The sequence below is a fragment of the Acanthopagrus latus genome, chromosome 4, assembly GCF_904848185.1.
Source record: "Acanthopagrus latus isolate v.2019 chromosome 4, fAcaLat1.1, whole genome shotgun sequence".
NCBI lineage: Eukaryota > Metazoa > Chordata > Actinopteri > Spariformes > Sparidae > Acanthopagrus > Acanthopagrus latus.
In genome coordinates, this window is record NC_051042.1 from 124,662 (window position 1) to 145,460 (window position 20,799).

Sequence of the window (20,799 nt, forward strand, 5' to 3'; positions counted from 1 at the left end):
TTGAAGCGCTTCCTAATGGTTTTCGCTCTCCATACAGCCTGAGGTATGTTTGGTCACCTTGGGTGTGTCTAAGCTGTGGACGCGGGCTGAAGGGTTATGGTGTGAGTTGTGGTGGAGACTGTGGATGGTGAAGCAGTGGTTGTGGTGGTGGCCATTGGTGTTGTCGCTGCAGGAGCGGGTCATGGTCTTCTGTGGTCGTCGAACCGTCAGCTGACTGAAACTCCTTTCCATACAACGCTCACATCTCTGCCGGCTGTGACAGGAGGGCTCCAGCCTTCGCAAGCCTGGGACATTTTTAAAAAAAGTAATACATTTATAAATTATGAACAAATCTAGCAATGTGTTTCTGAGTGAAAATGCACGAGACAGTAACCATTTGAAATGTAATCAGAGTTTTCACTGTATACTGGTGCTGCGTGATCCGTTAATACAATGGGACTAAAACATTTTGAGGTATGAATGGAATATGTACAGTATACAATCACTGGTAGTGATAATAGGTAGTGCAACTGATGGAATGTTTTTAAAAGTCAAAGGGGCGCTCCACTGATTTTACACATGAGGTTTACTCTTCATAAGCAGTAGTACTCATGAACAGCTGGACTTTGTCTTTGAAGTGTTGTTGTGGGGAGCCTGAGAAGATAACCCAGATGATGTCATCACGCTTGTCTTGGACTGGGCTGTTAAATGGGTTTTATATATATATATATATAAAAACATAACTGAGTTGAATTCTCTGTATTCTACAATCCAGATGAGCGTATTTAATGCAGATCTGTTTTCACTGTGGTCACTCTGCTGCGTATTCCCACAGTTCACTGAAAACCCAGAAGTGTAGTCTTCCATTAGTCTTCATGAAGTCTGTGTATCACGTTGACATCCTGTTTTTAATCAGCTGCTGGTTTTTATAATGCCTGTCAGGTGGTGCTGCTGTTCCTCAGCAGAGCAGTATTGTTCTCCAGGTTGGAATGTTCATAGAGCCTTGATAACACTGAGCACAATAAGAACGTATGGAGCGTATGATCAAAAATGAACTTTTAGCGGTCCATCCTCAGAACTCTGTTGTTTCACCATCCATGTCGTCACATAACTTAATTATGAGGCTTAGTGTGCGTGGAGTCAGATTCTCTCAGCACAGCAACAGTTTTCTTTAGTTAGTCCTTTTGAAATGTCCGTTCTCCTTCTCCATGATCTAATGATGTTCTCCAGCTGGGTTAAGGAAAAGAAGTTAGGAGAGGACTTGTGAGGTGACTATTGGTCTGCAGCCCAGGCCTGTCTGCTCTCCATAGCCCAGAGACACAGCTGCAGCAGCTGATGAGGCTGGTGTGTTTACTGGGTGAGCTACAGCTGCCTGTTCATTTCACAAATCAACCATGGGAAAAAATTCACAAGTCTGAAAAAATAATGTTTTGGAGAATCTCCCCAAATCTGCAAATGATTGCAAATTTAATGATGACTGCATAAACATGGAATTTTGACAGTAAATTCAGGATAATAAAAATTCAGGATAAAAAATTCAGGAATGCAGTATGTGACTGTGCAAAATGATTACATTTTTCCCCATCAATGCTCCACTGGCTCTTGTCTTTCCTCAGTTTGCTGTTCTCCACTGCCTGAGCGATCGCATCATTCAGCTGCTGCTCTGATACCTGTGACACAAACGGTGCAGAGGACGGGAATGTCAGTATCAAGAGCATAAAGCATGTTTAGCTAACACACACACACACACACACACACACACACACACACACACACACACACACACACACACACACACACACACACACACAGTTAGAGCCTCCAGTCCAACTCTTGGAGTCTGGAGTGATGAAAGGAGCAGAGCAGCTAACAGTACAGGACCCACAGTTAGAGCCATGAGCCAACATTAACTCTGAGCCAGCGGAGGCGTTGCCCTAGTTAATTAGGTGGAGGTGTTGCATACTTTGGGATCTGAATGTCGGCTGATGATGATGTGGACTGGACCTGGTGTGCACTGGCTCAGGACTGTGTAGACGTCATTCAGCGCCATGTTGTAAACCACAGTGTCGTTAATCTCCATGATCTCATCACCACACCTGAAGGTAAGGAGGAAGTTCAGGAAAAGGTTTTGGAAAGAAAAGTGCAACAGAAGTGTGTAAAGTGTTGATCTGGGCATCTCTAAGACGCTTATGACAGTTTGTGGAGAAATGTTTTGGTCGTGCAAACCAGGCACCGATGTATATACAGAATCTAAAAACTATTATTTTGTTCTCTTTCTGACCCTGTTTACACCACTGTAATAAGGTCTCCTTACCTGAGTCTACCGTCCATGTGTGCTACAGATCCAGGAGAGAGGGTGTGGATGTAGATCCCAGGGCATCCATCAGCAGATGGAACACAGCACAGTCCAATACCGAGACCAACACCAGCCTCTGGGAGATAACACACACATTCTAACCTTGATAATGATACATTAATACTGATATTAATCATGCATTTAAACTCATTAAACCACAGCAGAGCAATAGAAATCAAGTAACGATTGGCTTTAAGAGCAGCAGCTAACATATGCTACATTATTCATTGATAAATCAATAAAATATGAAAAATATTGACAAATGATCATCACAAGTTACCAGAGCCAGAAGTGGTTTGTAAAATGGAACTCATTCAGTTTTAGTATCCATGTGGCGACTGTCAGAACATAATACCACTAAAAGAAACCCAGAATTATACTAAATATACTACTTACGGCAAATGTAGGATTCAACCTTTGAACATTTTGTAAAATCTTTTTCATCTTTTTTGATTGCAAAAATATCAACAAGACTTAAATGATCAAACAGCTGTCATAATCAGTAACTACAGTGTCCATTCTTTCCCCGCGGCTGACCTTTCTGCAGGATGATCTCTATCATGATGCGGTCTCTGGGTTTAGCAGGCTGACCCGAGATGCTCATTGTGTTGCTGCAGTTGTTGGTCAGGTAGTTGCAGTCGCCCATGTCAGCGCTGACCCTGGCCATGCCTGTGGTGGAGCTGAGGGAGCGTGACCTGCACAGCTGAGCCACCTGCGTCTGCCCACACAGAGCTCCCACCCGCAGGCTGGTCCGCACCACCAGAGTCAGCAGGCCCTTCTTGATTTGCTGCACAAGCAAGAACCACAGTTCATTTGTCATAACAATGTTAAATGCATACAGTACAAATGTTTGCTGACCCTGGACTCCAAGTATCAATAAGGAATAAAAAGGTAGTTTGTGATTATTTCATTAACCTCACACATTTATTTTGGAATATGGGCAATCTCAGCACAGGCTACATGGACATAACAAAGTAAAAAAATGTAAACTTGTGAGAGTATAAAACTCTCTCTATCTATGTCTGTGCCATGGATGTGCCGCCACCTCTTTATTCTGATCATAGAACCCAGTGAACTCAGAGGAGCAGCGCGGTTACTATCATAATGTAGTTGCCTTACTTTGAACTTGTGCAGCGCTTCATCATGAGACAGACCATGTAGTGACTCTCCATTGAGCTCCAGGATCTCATCACCTACACACACACACACACACACACACACACACACACACACACACACACACACACACACACACACACACAGGAGTGTGAGAGTCCGCATGTCAGCTGACACAATACACAATATGTGGATGAGACTGATCAGTATTAACACTGACACCTCTAACTCCTCAGACGACATGTCAGTACCTGCACACCAGCTGTTACTGCTGTAAGTGTGCACGCTACAGCTACATCCACCTCAACTCACATTTCAACTGCTTTCATTGCTTACACAACTTCAACTGCTCTAATCCTGTGCTGTTTAAATAAGAGCTCACTTTATAGAAAAAATAAAAATGCAGCATAAAGTGTTTGACTGATTGATTGATTAATATCAAATAAACACCAGAGATAAAGTCATGGAAACAACAGTTGTTAAAAGTTTAAAAATTAAGGCTATAAAATTGCTTTGAATTAAAAGCCAGATTGAAAACATATAAAGTCATATAATATATAGAGTTAGTTTAGGAGCCTAAACACACACTGTCACTTCACTTCTTCAGTGCTGACACAGAAACTGACATCTCTTATTGAGGGACAATAGTATCCATCAACTATATATATTCAAATATACTATACTATATCCAAATATTACACAAGTCTTGACATGGTTAGTACATTGAATTTTGCGAAATTGCAAAACAGCTCCACTATACAGTTTTCTTATTTGAAAAAGAAATGTCACATCAGAGAGCAATAGCAAAATAAAAGCACTTAGGGACAGGTGTTTTATAGCAAGTAGTAACAGAAATTGCTAACACACTAAAATGACATGTATAGCACAAATATCTAAACTGACACACAGAGATAAAACCTCTTCTCAAGTCTCAAAACTTTAAACACATTTTCTGTTTTACACACATTTTGCAATTTAAAACTGCCATCTCCAATACACACAGTGTCCTCCAACATATGTAGTTTGGTTGCAGGGCTTCATATTGCAGGATATATGAGGTGTTTTGCAGTTTGGGTCTGTGGTTTTGTGAATTGTGTATTTTGTGTTAAGCATTTTGATGAAACCAGCCTAGTTTGCAAAATTATGTTTTAGCAAATGGAAAAAACTGTAATCAAACACTTAAAGTGTGTACATGAGCTTCATGTGCTGTATGTCGTCTCTCACCCTCCTGCAGCCGTCCGTCAGCAGCTGCTGCCCCTCCTGGGAAAATGGTCTTCACATAGATCCCCATTGGTCCATACATGCTGTCCCTCCCGCCCACTATACTGAAGCCCAGACCCTGAGACAGCAGCACAATGATTAGTAATAATGTAAGCAGTGATTAACACCTTTAAACAAGATGTACTGTAAGTAAAATCATTATTTCAATCAGAACAGCTTGGAATAAGATATACATAGACTAGAACAGTCAACTGAGACTATATTACCAGTCGAGTGTCACGTTTAGAGCAGTTTATGTAGGGAGGAGAAGCTGATGCAGTCTGCTCAGACTCACACACACCGTAAGACCAGTTGCTATAAAAGGCTAGCAAGTAGATTTTGACTTGAGTACATTTTGCGACAATGAGTATTATGAGCATATATTTTATAAGATAGAGTCATAATTACAACTAAATATTTTACTGAAAGCGATAAAGTGAGAAATCACAAGAACCAATAACCTTCCTACCTTGCCGTGGCCCTTCATCAGCACAATGTTACAGATTATGAAGGCCTGCACGTTGCTGCAGGAGTGTACAAGCTGGGCTGAGCTGAGAGAGCGTGAGGGACGAGGCACAGGCTGCAGAGACACACACACACACACACACACACACACACACACACACACACACACACACTGTAGTGAATTATGTCACAGTTGAATTCTTCGCCAAATCAATCATGATTTGATCATGGTAGTTTAAAGCAGTGGTCCCCAACCACCAGGCTGCACACCGGTAACGGTCCGTGGGTCGTTTGGTACCGGGCCGCAGAGAAAGAATAAATACCTTATTTTATTTCCATTATATAGATGATCATACTTGGAATGTTGTTTTATTTTGAAAAACGGATTCTCTTTTAACAACATCTGTCTGTTCCTCTTGGTGCACTTGGCATGTACCTGTTTCAGTCACGGTATACCCTAAAAATAACCCTTCAAGCTGGATGAGATTAGTGGGAAAAAATGTCTTCGGAGAGCTACTTTGCAGAGAAAAAAGGAATTATGATGAGAAGGAAGAAGAGGGAGATGGACAACTGTATTCGAGTTGGCTGATAAAGTGGCTGAACTGTAGCTGTGGGGACGGTGAGTGGACAACTGCTGGAGACTGCAAATGACAGTGGCCTTACAGTATGTTATCTTAGTAAGTTACAGAGTAGACTGGAGAAAGGAACACACTCTGAGTGTTTATGCACTTTGTTGTATAATTGTATTTTATTCCCAAGTAATCAAGCAAAAATTATGTGTTACATGAAACTGGTCTGTGATGCAAAAAAGGTTGGGGACCACTGGATTAAAGGAAGTTAGGAAGTTTTAACTTTACTTGATAAAGCACCTGTAAACTGTCACACGGTGTTTGTCTTTGACTGCTGGACAGTCCTGAGCTCACCTTGTCAGGAAGCTGGATTCATGAGACCACATGAGCTCACACATCCATCAACCATTCATGGCAGCTACAGGTGTGTGTTTTGGCAGCTACAGGTGTGTTTTGGCAGGTACAGGTGTGTGTTTTGGCAGCTACAGGTGTGTTTTGGCAGGTACAGGTGTGTGTTTTGGCAGGTACTGGATTTTAACTTTGACAGGAAGCAAGATAGGCGAAATTGCAATGGCTGCTGCTAAAGAAGTTAGCGTAGCTGCGGCTACAGCATCAGTTATGAGATTTCTCATCGAAACAATAACTTTTTGCTCTTCCTAGTGACTTTGGTGAGAGTTTGATTTATCAGCCGGCTCTGGTGATCACTGTGATCGTGTGATCCTCGATGTTTGTTCTGTTTGGAGTGTCAGCTAAACAACATACCTGTGTGGCGGTGTGGGGAAACTCCAGCTGCTGGGACAGAGACTTCCTGTTTCCATATAAACCACCAGGCCCGTGAGGATGATTTGTGTACAGCTCTGGGGTCTTCATGATGATGCTGTCCAGATCCCCAATCCAATAAGGATGAACACCTGGTTACACACACACACACACACACACACACACACACACACACACACACACACACACACAGGGAGTGTAAAAGTCCTGTCTGTACTTTGCTTTCATTCAACTCTTCTAAACTAAATGGGCCGAGTTTAATTCAACATCTCTGTTTCTCTGTCTAATTATACACACAGAGGATCCAGCTACACCGTGCTACAATGTAACGCTGCAGCCTTGAGCTGTATCACTTCAAATGTTACTAGCAGTAATCTGTTCACTCAGATTAGTGGTACATTTCATATCATCAGTTTTGTTTGATTTATTACTATTAGTATATCTAACTTTTAATAATAACATTAGTTTGGTCCAGCAGCTCGGCACAGGTGCTAAAACTGCAGCATATTGTAAACTGATCCTCTATAATCTCTCCCAGGATCTATAATCTCTCCCAGGCTCTATTATCTCTCCCAGGACCTTTAATCTCTCCCAGGCTCTATAATCTCTCCCAGGATCTATAATCTCTCCCAGGCTCTATTATCTCTCCCAGGACCTTTAATCTCTCCCAGGCTCTATAATCTCTCCCAGGATCTATAATCTCTCCCAGGCTCTATTATCTTTCCCAGGCTGTATAATCTCTCCCAGGCTCTATTATCTCTCCCAGGATCTTTAATCTCTCCCAGGCTCTATCATCTCTCCCAGGATCTATAATCTCTCCCAGGATCTATAATCTCTCCCAGGCTCTATAATCTCTCCCAGGATCTTTAATCTCTCCCAGGCTCTATAATCTCTCCCAGGATCTTTAATCTCTCCCAGGCTCTATAATCTCTCCCAGGATCTTTAATCTCTCCCAGGATCTATAATCTCTCCCAGGATCTATAATCTCTCCCAGGATCTATAATCTCTCCCAGGCTCTATAATCTCTCCCAGGATCTTTAATCTCTCCCAGGATCTATAATCGCTCCCAGGATCTATAATCTCTCCCAGGATCTATAATCTCTCCCAGGCTCTATAATCACTCCCAGGCTCTATTATCTCTCCCAGGATCTATAATCTCTCCCAGGATCTTTAATCTCTCCCAGGATCTATAATCTCTCCCAGGATCTTTAATCTCTCCCAGGATCTATAATCTCTCCCAGGATCTATAATCGCTCCCAGGATCTATAATCTCTCCCAGGATCTATAATCTCTCCCAGGATCTATAATCTCTCCCAGGCTCTATTATCTCTCCCAGGATCTATAATCTCTCCCAGGATCTATAATCTCTCCCAGGCTCTATAGTCTCTCCCAGGATCTTTAATCTCTCCCAGGCTCTATAATCTCAATCTTAAACTGGACTCAATCTGGACTCTATTAAATGATAACTGTGGATATAAAGTCTTAGTCAAACGAGCTGTGGTACTCTGGATCATTACAAACAAACATTATTATCTGAAATCGGTCCACTTGCATCTCACACCAGTGGACGGTTGAGCGCAGCACTTCTCACAATTAGGACCACATTTCCCAGAAGCAGTGTGGCTTCCCAGTGCTAAAAGGATTTGCTCCCTGGCTTCACACCTCCCTGAAGACAATAAACATATTAGAAACACTTTCCCATCCCCCGTCTCTCTCCTTGCAACATGTGTTATTACCATGCACTCTGAAAGCTTTATCTGCACACAGCAGCAGCATCCTGCTGTGTGCAGCTCTCTGCTCGAATCTGATTTGTGTATTGTACATGCTAAATGAAACGCAGTAGATCTAATGGTGCTCACTGCTCTTGATGGAGGCCAGATGACTGGTAATGTAAGTGAGTGATAGCTGTAAGATACACACTGGTTGAACTGGAGCGGGTCCAGTTGCTGGCCACCTGTCCTGGTGGGCTCTGCTCTGTCTTCTCCATTTCCCAGCATCTCTCCTCGTTTACCTCTGGGATGGGTAACTACACACACACACACACACACACACACACACACACACACACATGGACACACATTTATGTAGGGGGAACAGGGATTCCCTTGAAAAAAAAAGTTGCTTGGCAGAAGTATTAGTTTACCTTCAGATGGTTGTTGTTGGCCATGAGCTCCTCGTCTGTGTATCCAGGCAGTGACAGATGATCAGGTGTGAGAGCTGGATGCTGTGGGCCTGTTGTCAGACTGTGTGAATGGAGATTGTCTTCACATGTGGAGAAGTCCTGAAGTACACAACACACCAGCATAAGAAACACTCAACTGCAGCCCAACATGAGGCACACCAATGGCGGTATATACATTTAGACCTCACTTCTGCCTTACCTGCCCTGAGGGGCAAGTGAAGCCTTTTTTCTCTGGTGGTCCATTTCTAAGTCTTATTAAAGCTGTTTTCTCGCCTGTGTTCAGGATTTGGAAACTGGTAGAAAATAACTTCTGCTAGAATGATCTCTCCAAGTTCCCTAATTTGTGAAACCACAAGATTTTATCTGTATTTTTGTTAAATTTCTGTTTTGCATTTGTTTTTGAGATCATCACTGTGCCCACGAGAGGCTGAGGTGCACCACTACCGAATAATAGGACCGAAGCATTCATGTGTTTCTGTCAGGGCAGTTGTAATTACTCTGTGCACTCTTAACACAAACTATAGCTATTGTATGTTAGCAGGTTGTATAACATTACAAACATTACAGATGTATTTGTTTCTGGCAGGGAATGTGTTATGATTGGTGTTAATCTGCCATCAGTGCGGGTGGAATATTGTGTATTATCAGCAAGTCGGACTGACCAGGATCATTTCACAGCCTCATGCTGATATGTGAGCCTCTCATGGTCCTCATCCTAGTTAATGGTTATGATGGTAACTGTAGTTACCAGGAGGCTCCAGGAGGGGAGCATACAACTGCTGAGCTCACATGGAAAGGGAGTGTTTTAAAAAAAGATGAGGGACACAAATTTTCCTCAGATCATGTGTATAAGGACTGAAAGGATTAAGCCCTTTCCACAACATAGCTCAACAGCTGAACCCCCTGCTGGAGGCCCCTGGTAACTACTAACCACCTACTACTGGTGTTATAATGGCACTGTGAACACTTCATTATGTTAGCATAACATCTGAGAACCTACGCCATCATTGTCGTTAAATGCACTGTATGTAATTTCTGTGCTAAACGGCAGAAGATTGTCTATCAAAAACAAGAGCCATATAAGTAGCATGGGATCATGGGAGTTGTTGTTTTCACTGCTGCTGATGAAAATCAAACTGTGTGACTCAGGCAGAAACGCTCGCTGACGAGATGTTTCAGATTCTTGTTCATGTTACGTTAAGTCAGTTTCCTCCCTCACTAACTTCCTGGAAGTAAGAGTGACAGGCGACCAATGAAACGCACCGTCACCTTGAGTAAAAGTATAGATTTGACTGGTTTGAATATTGTTGGAAACATTTTGGATCTGGTCATATTTAGAAGTTTAAATGCTGAAATGTTAAGTATTACATTAATATATTGCTCTTTTACCTCTAAGATGAGTACTGAGAGTTTGTCTTGGTATGGGTATTTGTCTTTTGTATGTACTTTATACCTTTCTGATGATGAATGATTGACAGATGAGACAGGTTGTCAGTGATGATGACTACTGCTTCCCATTCCCTGTTGTTGCCAGTGTCATGGCTGCTGGCTGAGGCAGTTTACTAACATTTCCAAAGACTTTTTGTCTATCAATTTATGTAGATGAAGGGCCAAGATCAAAATACTGGAATTCTCCTTTAAGTCCAATCCTCAACTTTTCAGCCCTGCGTCTGATGAAAACATGGTTCATTCTCTTTATTATCATCAACTAGTCTTTGAAACCACAGTAAAGGGGCGTTTTCTGGCTGAAGGAGCACTTATGAAAAAAAAAGGAGACTGAAACAGACACAGTGTTGAAAACAGAATCAGCTGAGCCCAGACGTCACATGTTAAACATTCTTTCCTACTGCTCCTTTTCTCCATCTTTACTTCATTCTGCTGTTCAGGTTTCCACAGCCTCTTAAAAGTGACTCAAATAGACTTGGCATGATGACAGGGTGTTATACCGCCCAGCAGGAAAGCGACCACAGCTACAGAAATACAAATACCTGAAAAAAACACTCAAACTCTGCCTCTGTGGCTGCTAGGGAGCAATGAAAACACACCATGGTGGTTCAGTATGAACTCCTGTGCTCACGCTGACACATCCACACATCCAGCATGTGCTGCTCATTCCTGGTGATGCAGTTCCCTGTGTAAAGGTAAGAGTCTCTGGATATATGAACTGAGAATGAGTTTTCTCACAATAACGTTTGCCATTTTTAAGATTTTACCTGGAACTGGATGAACAATTACATAACACTTCCCTGGATTTCCATGACCAGCTGATGAGCTTCCCAAAGCGTGCTCTGCTTTGTCGATGATGTCAGAGTGTATCACATTTCAGGACGGTCCCTGTCTGGAATATCCTCCTCCATGTTTTTCCAGAAATTCCACCAGCATTGTGAAGCCGACAGATTATATAAAATTAATGAATTTCCCTCTCACATTCCTCTTTTGTGTTGACCAAACTCAAATTCTCTAAATTCCTTTCTGTGCATTACATTTCTGACCGGATTACAAAGAGCCTTGTTTGTCAGTTTTTGTGGGAGGACCTGGAATGTGATTGCTGCATAGAAAACACACCATGCCCACTCAGAAACAGAGAGGAGACTCAACACTTGGACTGTTGAGCCATGCAGGGCACACATCTGCTAGTTAAGGACTTTATCTTTAACTGTTTTTTATCTACATATTTGATATGTAAAATGTAAATGGGTGTATCATAAGGATGAGTACTCAGGAAATGTATTCATGCATGTATGACCTCTCTTCTTTCTAATCATGTGTATAAATAATTGTATATTTTTAAATACCCCTGACTTGCTCAAAGTCCAGCAGTCAGGCTTTTAACACATTATTGACCTTTTAAAGCCTTATGTTTATTTTTTTCATAATACAACATATTGCTAAGAATAGAGTGAACAATACGTATTGAAGATGATGTGCCATAAAACTATGGTACACCCTGGTATGAAGGTGTAGAGGCTGCAATAAGACACAGTGAAGTTCAAGACACATCAGTGCAACCCGTAACAAATTATACAAGCCGCCCAGATGTGCACACAGTACTGTATCTGCAGATGAGTTGTCATTGTAGAAACTATTTTTTTTGTTGTTGTTATGAAAAGCAGGACCAGAGTGACACACGAGTCAGCTTCACGTGTCCACCTCTGTCTCCTCACTATAGGCTGTAATGTGAATGCTTCGTGTTACCTCCCCCGCCATCCGAGCACTGCCGTTTAGAATCTGTCCGTTAAAGGGTGCCAGCTTGTCTGGGCTCAGGAAGCTGCAGCCTCTGAAGAAAAACACACAGAGACAGCTGAGAAACCACAACCTGCATGACTCATTGAAAAATACATTATATTAGTAGAGTTAGATGGATGTGCCAGAAGTTTCACACTAAGTATCAGCATATCATTACAGGTATCCTGCAGAACTCTGGACCTGTAGTACTGATACAGAGCAACATTCATAAGGTGGGTAAATTTACAGTCAAACATAAATTCCTGCCACCAGTTTTGGGTTATTCCACTGACTGACAGTTCAACTTTACAATGCATTATCATTGCAAGCTACCCAACCTCAAACTGGGAGGAAATGACTCGAGCGGTATTGACTACCAGTGAGTATCAGCTGGCCATGAAATCAGACAAACACAACATCAACTCTTTTTTTAAGCTCTTTTTTCAGGCTGATTCTGTTCCTCACTGAGCAGTGTGATTACCAAAACATGATGCATGATCTGGATCTCGTGCTTTTCACCAGGGCCACCTTCCATCATTCTCCAAATTATTTTGTTGGCATTTGGGATCCTTACATATTTGAAACTTAATTTCATAAAATATTATTATAATTGTACATAACATATATAATATATACCCTGCAGCCAATCAGAATCTCCATGACCATGGTAGATAATCACAGACTGCTGTGTGTTAAAGCTGAATGTGTCATCACAAGACAATCAGTTTACCAGATTAGACAATATGCAGCTGTGACACCAAAAAGCAAGGCTTCATTGGAGTGGACGTGCTGAAACTCTCATCAATGAGTAGCACGTGATGACTACGTTAATTTCATGTATTTTTATTTCACCTTTCTTCAAGCACTTAGAGCTGGTACTGTTTCACTACCTGTGAACGTTCCCTCCATTCCTTCCTGGCTCCACATTAGCTTCTTTGTCCTCTGTCTGGACGCTGTTATCAGCCTTTTGTGGTCCACACACGTCCTCAGCAGGCGCTGTGGCTACACACATCCTCCAGATACTACTCTCCTATAGACACACACACACACACACACACACAGAGTGAACGAGCATAAGAGAGCCTCTATACTTGGGGGTAGAAAGAAAGCTTTATGAGCATATCAACCATCTGGCTGAACGAGGTGACAGGCGAGGAGAGAGAAAACAGCAGTAAGGTTTATAGGTGTGTGAACTGGCCAACTGTGTTTGGAGGTCATGTCATTTATGTCTCAGTTTCCCTGAAGACATATGTGACCAGATTATTAAATAAAATGTAACACAGACAGAGAATGGTTGTGCTCTTTTGGTCTGTACTGAGGTATCTCCTGTATCACACTCAAACACATAATCCAACAGCTGATGAGCGTGATAATACTCTGAATGGGTTATTGTTAGTATTTTGATTATGACAACTTTATTGACATGTACTTCATTCCTAAACCTCTGTTTGACTCTAACAGGTTTAGACTCAACATGTACACCAAAAGGACATGGTTATGATATTGTTTCTGTCTGGAAGGTGATTAACAGTGACTGATGTTCAACCTGGCATGAATCACTCCCACAGGAAAATCTGCTCCATCAAATTACTGTTGAGCTCAACCTTGGCCAGGTTTGTTGAGCAGCACAGGCTTGAGTCCATGAGATAAGACTGCAGCCAGCTGAGTCTTCACTGTGATTGACATGAAATCTCTTTTGATGATGGTTAAATTCATGAAGCCTTGTTTCGGTGCTGAAAGAGCTCTGTTGGTCAGTGCATCACTTTACTGAAACATATCAAAAACTAGAAGTTGGTTCAGTATTGTGTCTTAACCTCAAGATGTTGAATCACCATCATCAGGTCATAAAAAAAATGGATGATTTAAAAAAAAAAAACTTGCAAAAAATACTTCACAGAAAGCTGTTCCTGTAACATTCCCACAGCAGTGCCGGTCCTGACCAACGTGTCTTTGTCCATGAGGACAGCTGAACGCTTGTTGGAGCACAAGGCCTATATTTAAACACGAGGTAGGAATCAGTGCCGGCCCCGAGCAATGAGGTGTGCTAGGCGAGATGTTAGCCGGCGCCCTCTTGCATCGCAGTCAGTTTCACAATCAATGTTCATACACTCACAGAGACTGCATGTACGAATTCAAGATTTTATTTATTTCAAGTCAAAAATATCACATCAAATAAAAACTGAAGAAAGAAACAAGTGATAAAAATACAATATAAATAAGGCATTACTCAAACATATTATCTCTCAGCCTCAGAGTGCCATCTCTCACTTATCTACTGTCAGCTGCTTTGCAAAATGACCTCCAGCTCCTTCCATGTTGCCATGTGGGTATTGTGCTGCTATCTATCCTCATGAACCTTCAGCAAGTGGCCTGCATGTCTCCAGTCCTTTAGTCCTTCTTTATTTAGTTTGTATTCTGTTGGAGAAAACATTTAGCAGCAGAAGCAGTGCAAGCTATCATTTCTGCAAGACTCTGTGACAAAAGTCATGTTGACACTCTCCCATCTTTGTTTTGGGGAAATGTGTGACTGCTGTTATTTGAACTGGTCCTCTGTGAACTAACTCTCATCTCACTTTGTCAGTTAGAAGAGATGCTCAGTCAGCAGGTCTACTGGTGCCTTTAGTCCTGATGCTGTGTCAGTCTGCTGTGCTGAGGTAGAGGGACAGCAGCACCTGATGCTGTGTCAGTCTGCTGTGCTGAGGTAGAGGGACAGCAGCACCTGATGCTGTGTCAGTCTGCTGTGCTGAGGTAGAGGGACAGCAGCACCTGATGCTGTGTCACTGAGCTGGTGGTGGTGAAATATGTTTGAAAGTTAAAGTGCATCTGAAGAGAGAAGAGAGGAATATGTGACCACTGCATGTTACATTTTAATACAAAAACACATGCTTGATGTGTGCTATATATAAGAGTAATATAGACTAAAAATGAAAATGTGATGAGATTCATTCAACTGTACCTGTATCTTCTTCACGTCTTCCCCTCCGTTCCTTCTTTTCCTTCACTGGGTACCGGATGGTTTCAGTCTTTTGGACCTTGTAATTCTGCTACGGTATCAGTAAATCTCCCCTGGTCTTGGGGTCTCGGTCCAGTCAGATTCAGGCAGCTCACCTCTCGACCCGCCCCCCTCACAGAGGACAGGTACTGTGCACTGAGCCAGAACCCAGAAAAAAGGCCTCTCCATTATTTTTTAGTAGTCTTTGCTATGATGTTATGTTGCTGTGGGCTTATATAATATTTCACTGGCACTGGTAAAAAAAATATATATATCATTATTATTATTATTTTTGATTATAATTGATTTTATTTCTTTCCTCCCCATGTGGCTCTGCCCACCAGCCACAGTTATGCTTTGTATTTTGTGTTAATTAGCAAATGTTAGCATGCTAAGATTAGATTAAGCAGTTAGCATGGTAAAAGTAATGTAAACATGTCAGCATGTCACAGAGGTTATAATCATGAGAGCATTATAAACTGTAACAGCATTACCTGTATTAAGTAGGAGGGAGTTGCTTCATTTTCATTTATTATATTTATATCATGTCTAATCTGTAAATGACTAACTTTACAAACAAAGAGGTGAGTCAGAGACATGAAATGTCACGTGTGATTGTTTCAGGGTGGATCAGACGAGACCAGTTCAGAAGTGTGTATCATACATGTGTAACATCTACTGGAAACAAACCTCACTGATCATGTTGCTCATTAGTCGAGAGTTAAATGTTAGAGTAAACTCAGTATTGTCCATTGTCAGTATCAGACATGGTAGTGTTAGTGCTGTGCAGTGTGGATCACTCATGTATGTGAGGTGACCCACAGTCTACTGGAGTCTGATATCAGCAGATTGAAGCCGAGCAGCAGAGACAGAACAGCACAACAAGCCCGTCTTTGTCTGGATGTTTGACATTCAGGCCGACGCAGCTCTCAGTCTACCAACACACTAATGCAGGGCATGTGATTATCATTACATGTAGACAAGAAGCATTCCCCACAGTGTATAACACAGTGTGATCAGTATGATGACACCATGTTCAGGCTTGGGATGTACTAACAGTAAACAGTCATGTCCAGTTGTTGAACACATCAGTTTTCTGTGTGTCAGTCATGAATCTGACCACAGGCTGCATGTTTCCCTTACAGGGAGGATGCAGGAGCCATGTGTGCTGTCATGAGCACGTTCAGCACGTGTCAGCACATGTGACTTATTATTACTATAAAACGAACACGACAATTCATTCCTGTATCAGCTGCAGTCAGTCAAATGACTGTAGCTGAAGGCTGCGACACACTGACAGCGAATGCCTCGTGATTACGAAGTGCTAAACTTGTTCTCACTCGTTCGTTCAAAGAAATATAAATCAAACGTATCACTGTGTCAAAAAAAAAATGTTTTGGATCTCATCCATGCTGTCAAACCCAGGTCACTCACTGTTTAGTGAGTTACAGAGAAATGCCTCATTGGCTTGTCATTATGAATAACACTGGCTCTCTACGACCTGTCTGACTCTGTTTTCAGTGATTAGATTTGGACGGACTATTTAGGAACATATTGTAACATATCTTGCTGTCCAGCGGACTACCAGACCCCTGAAAGTGTCTTAGTTGGAAAGAAAGCATCTATCAGTCGAACTTCCTGTTGAAAAACATGGTGTACTCACAGTGTATTTAGCAGAGAGTCCTGTGATCAGGACCACAAGGCCGGCAGACTTTCATCGCATGAAAGCAATGGACACCAACTAACCAGAGGCTGAATGGGACAAGTCTCTGAGGAAAACTCTCTTGTCTCAGGTGTTTTTATGACATCATCATTAAGCAATGTAACTGTAAGTAATGCTGCTTTCACACCAGTGGGATGGATGGTACAGCAGGTTCACGCAAACATGACCTCTTAATCTGAAAACAACATTCAATCAAATTCAACATCGACTACTCCCGACGTCTGATTTACACTTTGATTATCACGCTGTCAAGTTGTTCAAAGACTTCCAGCAGCTTTGTTGACAATGTCAAGAGAAATATCACATAATGCATCAGGCGCAGCTCAGTGTCACTGTCTGGTAACAACGATCACCAAGCTGCTGGTGGAGCTCGCGGAGGGAAGGGATCACCACAGTCGACAGAGCTGGTCTGGTGGGGACCATGAATGTATGCACAAGGCTGAAACACATTTTTTGTAATATTTCAGGCAGGACAAAGGTGGCGGACCAACTAATCCACTGTTATTGTCATCTCCAGAGCAATGCTCCTACAGAGACCAAACTGTAACCAGAAAGGTGAACATCTGTCAAAGACGTTGCGTCTGTCATTTCTATATGCCAAGGATCAGGTTTATGGGTTACTGCTGCAGTCGTACCTTGATGCTGAAGGACCTCCTCATGCTCCTTTTACTCTCCCTGAGTGTGGTGGAATGATGCTCCAGGTTATCTGCCTCACTGCCCCCTCTTTTCTCCAGGATTGACTGCTGGCTCGTCCTCCAGTGCTTGCTGTCTGTGTCTCTGTACTGTGTTTGATCCCCAGCGGTCACGTCTGTTGTCCAGCCTGGACTCCATGTCCTGCACCCGTCTGACACTTTCCCAGCATGCCTCTCTTCTGGACAGTCATCATTAGTCTTAGAGTGACACAGGATCAGGGACCTGGACAAAATCAGTTTCAGACATTCAAAATTACATTACATTACAGTGAAAGTAATGTTGATAAAAAAAAGACTAAATGTGTCTATTTTAGTCTATGAAATTACATAACCAGATTGACATGAGTTTGTAGAGAAGGTTTGATGCTAATGAAACCCAACTTTATGTGCCTTGAGCTCCCCGTACAGCTCTAGTTGTAAGCCTTCGAGTGGCGCTTGTACCTGGAGAGCATGGCCAGCTTCTTGGAGCGGTGATTGTGGCTGCTGGTTGGGTTGCTGTTGCTGCTTTTCCCCTGATCCCTGCGTCTCCTCTCCATCCTCCTAGCAGCCGCTGTGCTGGCTTTCCTCCTCTGGTGGGAGTATCTCTGAGGCATGGCAGTCAGCATGTGCGTATGTGTGTGCAGCGGGATCTCAGGAACCAACACACTCCTCCCAGCCGGCCCGAAGCCTAATGGAGAGGGACGCTCTGGAGGGCAATTAGAAAATTCAGTTAGGACAGTCAGACTGCATCCGAGTGTGTAAGTGCTCCGAGAAACTGCTGAGGCAATTGTGGAGGCAAGCAGAGATAAAAGCGCTTTTCTTTCCCTGCTTTGAAAAATTTTTCCTCAGTCCACATGCTGCTGCTTAATCAGACTGCTGCCGAGAGAAACATACTACACACACAAACACACACAAACACACACACGGTGACATGCAAAGTCTGGAATGGAACACTGACAAACGGCATCTGAAGAGGCTCGAGGTTCACACTGAGCTCACTTTCTCTTCTAATGGACACATAGTGTGCAGAGAACAGATAATGGTGTTAGCGATGTCGGACTGGTCCCATCACTGAGTTAATGCTGGTCTGTACTCTTCAACGCCTCACACTCCAGAGAGCCCTGTCGGATGACCCTCAAATGCATTATACATGCTGGTGAAGATGGCTTCTCACATTTACCATGAACACTTAGGAAACCATGTGCAGATGCTCTTTAACTGAAGCCCATAAGGCCTCTGGTCTGACATCATTATCTTGCTACCCTCCCTCCCAAACCTCAGTCACACAGAGCCTGACTGCCAGGCTAGCTGTTTCTCTGTGTTTCTTATGCTAAGCTAAGCTAAGCATCACCAGGCTCCAGCTGCATACTGAACATACACACACATAAGAGCGGGATGTCTTCTCATTTCACTCTCCAGAAGAAAACAAACAGCACATCTCCATGTTAACCTCAATCTTCTCACAAGACTTTGGATAAGGCAGAGAAAGTGATCTCTTGCAGTCAGACCCGAGTGCTCGCTGGCTGCTGCTGTGTTGCAGAGATGTGGCAGCTCATGCTGACAAATGTCTCTCTGTGCTGTGAATATTACAGCATGCAGGTGGAATATAACAGCCCTCTTCAAACAGTGAACACTGTATAAAGGGAGTGAGGTGGAGTCACAACTCTCAGTCTCAGCAACTGAAAATTAAAATAAGTAAGTAAATGTGAGACATTCAAAACTATATTTGGATGAATGAATCACATACATTTGGACTCTTTCAATAAGATGAATGTGTTAAAATGTCTGTCCATCTCTTCAGTTCTTTTGATTTAAACAGATTAATATCTGAATATCCCTCCTGAAAAAGAGAAAGGAACATGTGGTGAATGTGTGGAAGACAGGCTTTCTTTTCTGGTGAATCTGATCCTGGAAATGTGTTAGCAATTATGGAGCATTAGTCTGCTTGTTGTGTTGGCCAGATAGACAGGAAACAGAGACATGGATCTCTATGCTGGAGGCCTGCAAGCCCCACAGACTCCATATCTCCTCTCTTTTCATACGCTTATACACTCTGCAGCTGGATGTATGCCAGCACAGTGGGAACACTTACAGCAGTATGGAAATGAATCTTAGCTACTAACTACTGAAGCATCATATTCATTCTGAGCTCTTGGTAAATATAAATGCCAAGGTGCATTTAGAAAAAGCCGTGTCACACCTGCAGCTGAAGGACCTGCTTGTGCTCCTACACTGCAGCTGAGCATATTCAGCACATACTGTGCATCTATATCCAAGCAGGCATCTGTGGGGAGAAACTGCACACAGTTAGAAATGTACTGAAGTCTGGGAGATATTTGCAATAGAGCAATTCAGTCGCTGAAGAGAAAACGTATCATTTCTGACCTTTAGCAGCCTTTCTCCAGGCACAAGCCAGCAGACTGATGCTGTTCAGCAGAGGGCTGTGCTCTGAGAAGGCTCAACACTCCACTCGCTTTACCAGTGTTTTTATTACTTATTGCTGTTTCATTTGAACTTGTATTCTGGTTACGATATGTGACTGCCAACTAATCTGATTGTTTTTATTTTAATGACTTAACTTGGATTCTGTTTTTGTGCTTTGCTGTTCATGTTTGTTCCTGACACAGTTTGTGCTGTGTAGATAATTATTCACAAAAAAGAAAATATCAGACATTCTGAGTTCCATAATATGACATTAAAGTAGCACAGGCTTGTTGCATTCAGCTCACTGTTTTTACTGCATTCACTTCCTGCCAGTGTTAGCAGTAACTGAACCTCTGCTTACTCTCTTGTCATCACAGTTTGAGTTTAGCTTGTGACTTATCGTGGCTGAGACAAAAATATTTAGACAAAAATGTTTTGAATTACATTTTTTTTTTAAATTCTGCAGCACTTTGATAGTGACAAATCTGTCTGAATTAACTTAATGTTGGTTTGTTTGCACAGTTTAGGCACAGCCTCATAAAAAGCACTTGTTTCTGAGCCTTGAAGATGTTGACTGCCTCCTGTGATGTTAGCTGAAGTCCAGAGTCCAACTTTCCTCTGACACACTCAGCTCTACTGATGTAAGCACAGCAGTCACTCTGTTCAGTAGGAAAACGGAGAGGAAAAAAGGGAGGAGGGGAGTGAGTCGGGCAGGTCATGTTGAAAGGTGTGTTTAGGAGGCTGAATAGGGTGAACAGTGTGTGTACGTGTGTGTGTGTGTGTGTGTGTGTGTGTGTGTGTGTGTGTGTGTGTGCATGCGCTCACAGAACCACACTCTTTGCCTCTAGCATTAGCGGGACAGGAACTCCAGCCTAACAGAGGCTGATTGAGGGAAGGCAGAGGGCGGGGTCGCCACTCGGCTGAACAACGTGTGTGTTGTTGGGAGTTTTCACTGGGGTTTTCTAGTCTATGAGACGAAGCAGGACCAACAGAGGACAGCCAAGAGAGCCACCTGAAGAAAGTCAAACCAATAATTCTCAGCTTTTACAATGTGTAC

General features: G+C 42.6%; 1 protein-coding gene across 2 annotated transcripts in view; it reads right to left on the reverse strand.

Moving 5' to 3' along the window:
• The window catches only part of il16 (interleukin 16), a 36,432-nt gene that overhangs the window by 14,824 nt on the left and 809 nt on the right, over window positions 1-20,799 (reverse strand). For both annotated transcript variants that reach the window (XM_037094931.1, XM_037094930.1), the window contains exons 2-16: window positions 17,781-18,024; window positions 17,283-17,562; window positions 12,823-12,962; window positions 11,903-11,984; window positions 8,669-8,806; window positions 8,446-8,551; window positions 6,508-6,656; window positions 5,181-5,291; window positions 4,676-4,790; window positions 3,455-3,528; window positions 2,873-3,122; window positions 2,294-2,411; window positions 1,943-2,075; window positions 1,553-1,649; window positions 58-284 (exon numbers count right to left, since the gene is read on the reverse strand). In XM_037094931.1, the coding sequence (XP_036950826.1) occupies window positions 58-284; window positions 1,553-1,649; window positions 1,943-2,075; window positions 2,294-2,411; window positions 2,873-3,122; window positions 3,455-3,528; window positions 4,676-4,790; window positions 5,181-5,291; window positions 6,508-6,656; window positions 8,446-8,551; window positions 8,669-8,806; window positions 11,903-11,984; window positions 12,823-12,962; window positions 17,283-17,562; window positions 17,781-18,024 (2,264 nt within the window). The remainder of the gene's footprint in view (window positions 1-57; window positions 285-1,552; window positions 1,650-1,942; window positions 2,076-2,293; window positions 2,412-2,872; window positions 3,123-3,454; window positions 3,529-4,675; window positions 4,791-5,180; window positions 5,292-6,507; window positions 6,657-8,445; window positions 8,552-8,668; window positions 8,807-11,902; window positions 11,985-12,822; window positions 12,963-17,282; window positions 17,563-17,780; window positions 18,025-20,799) is intronic.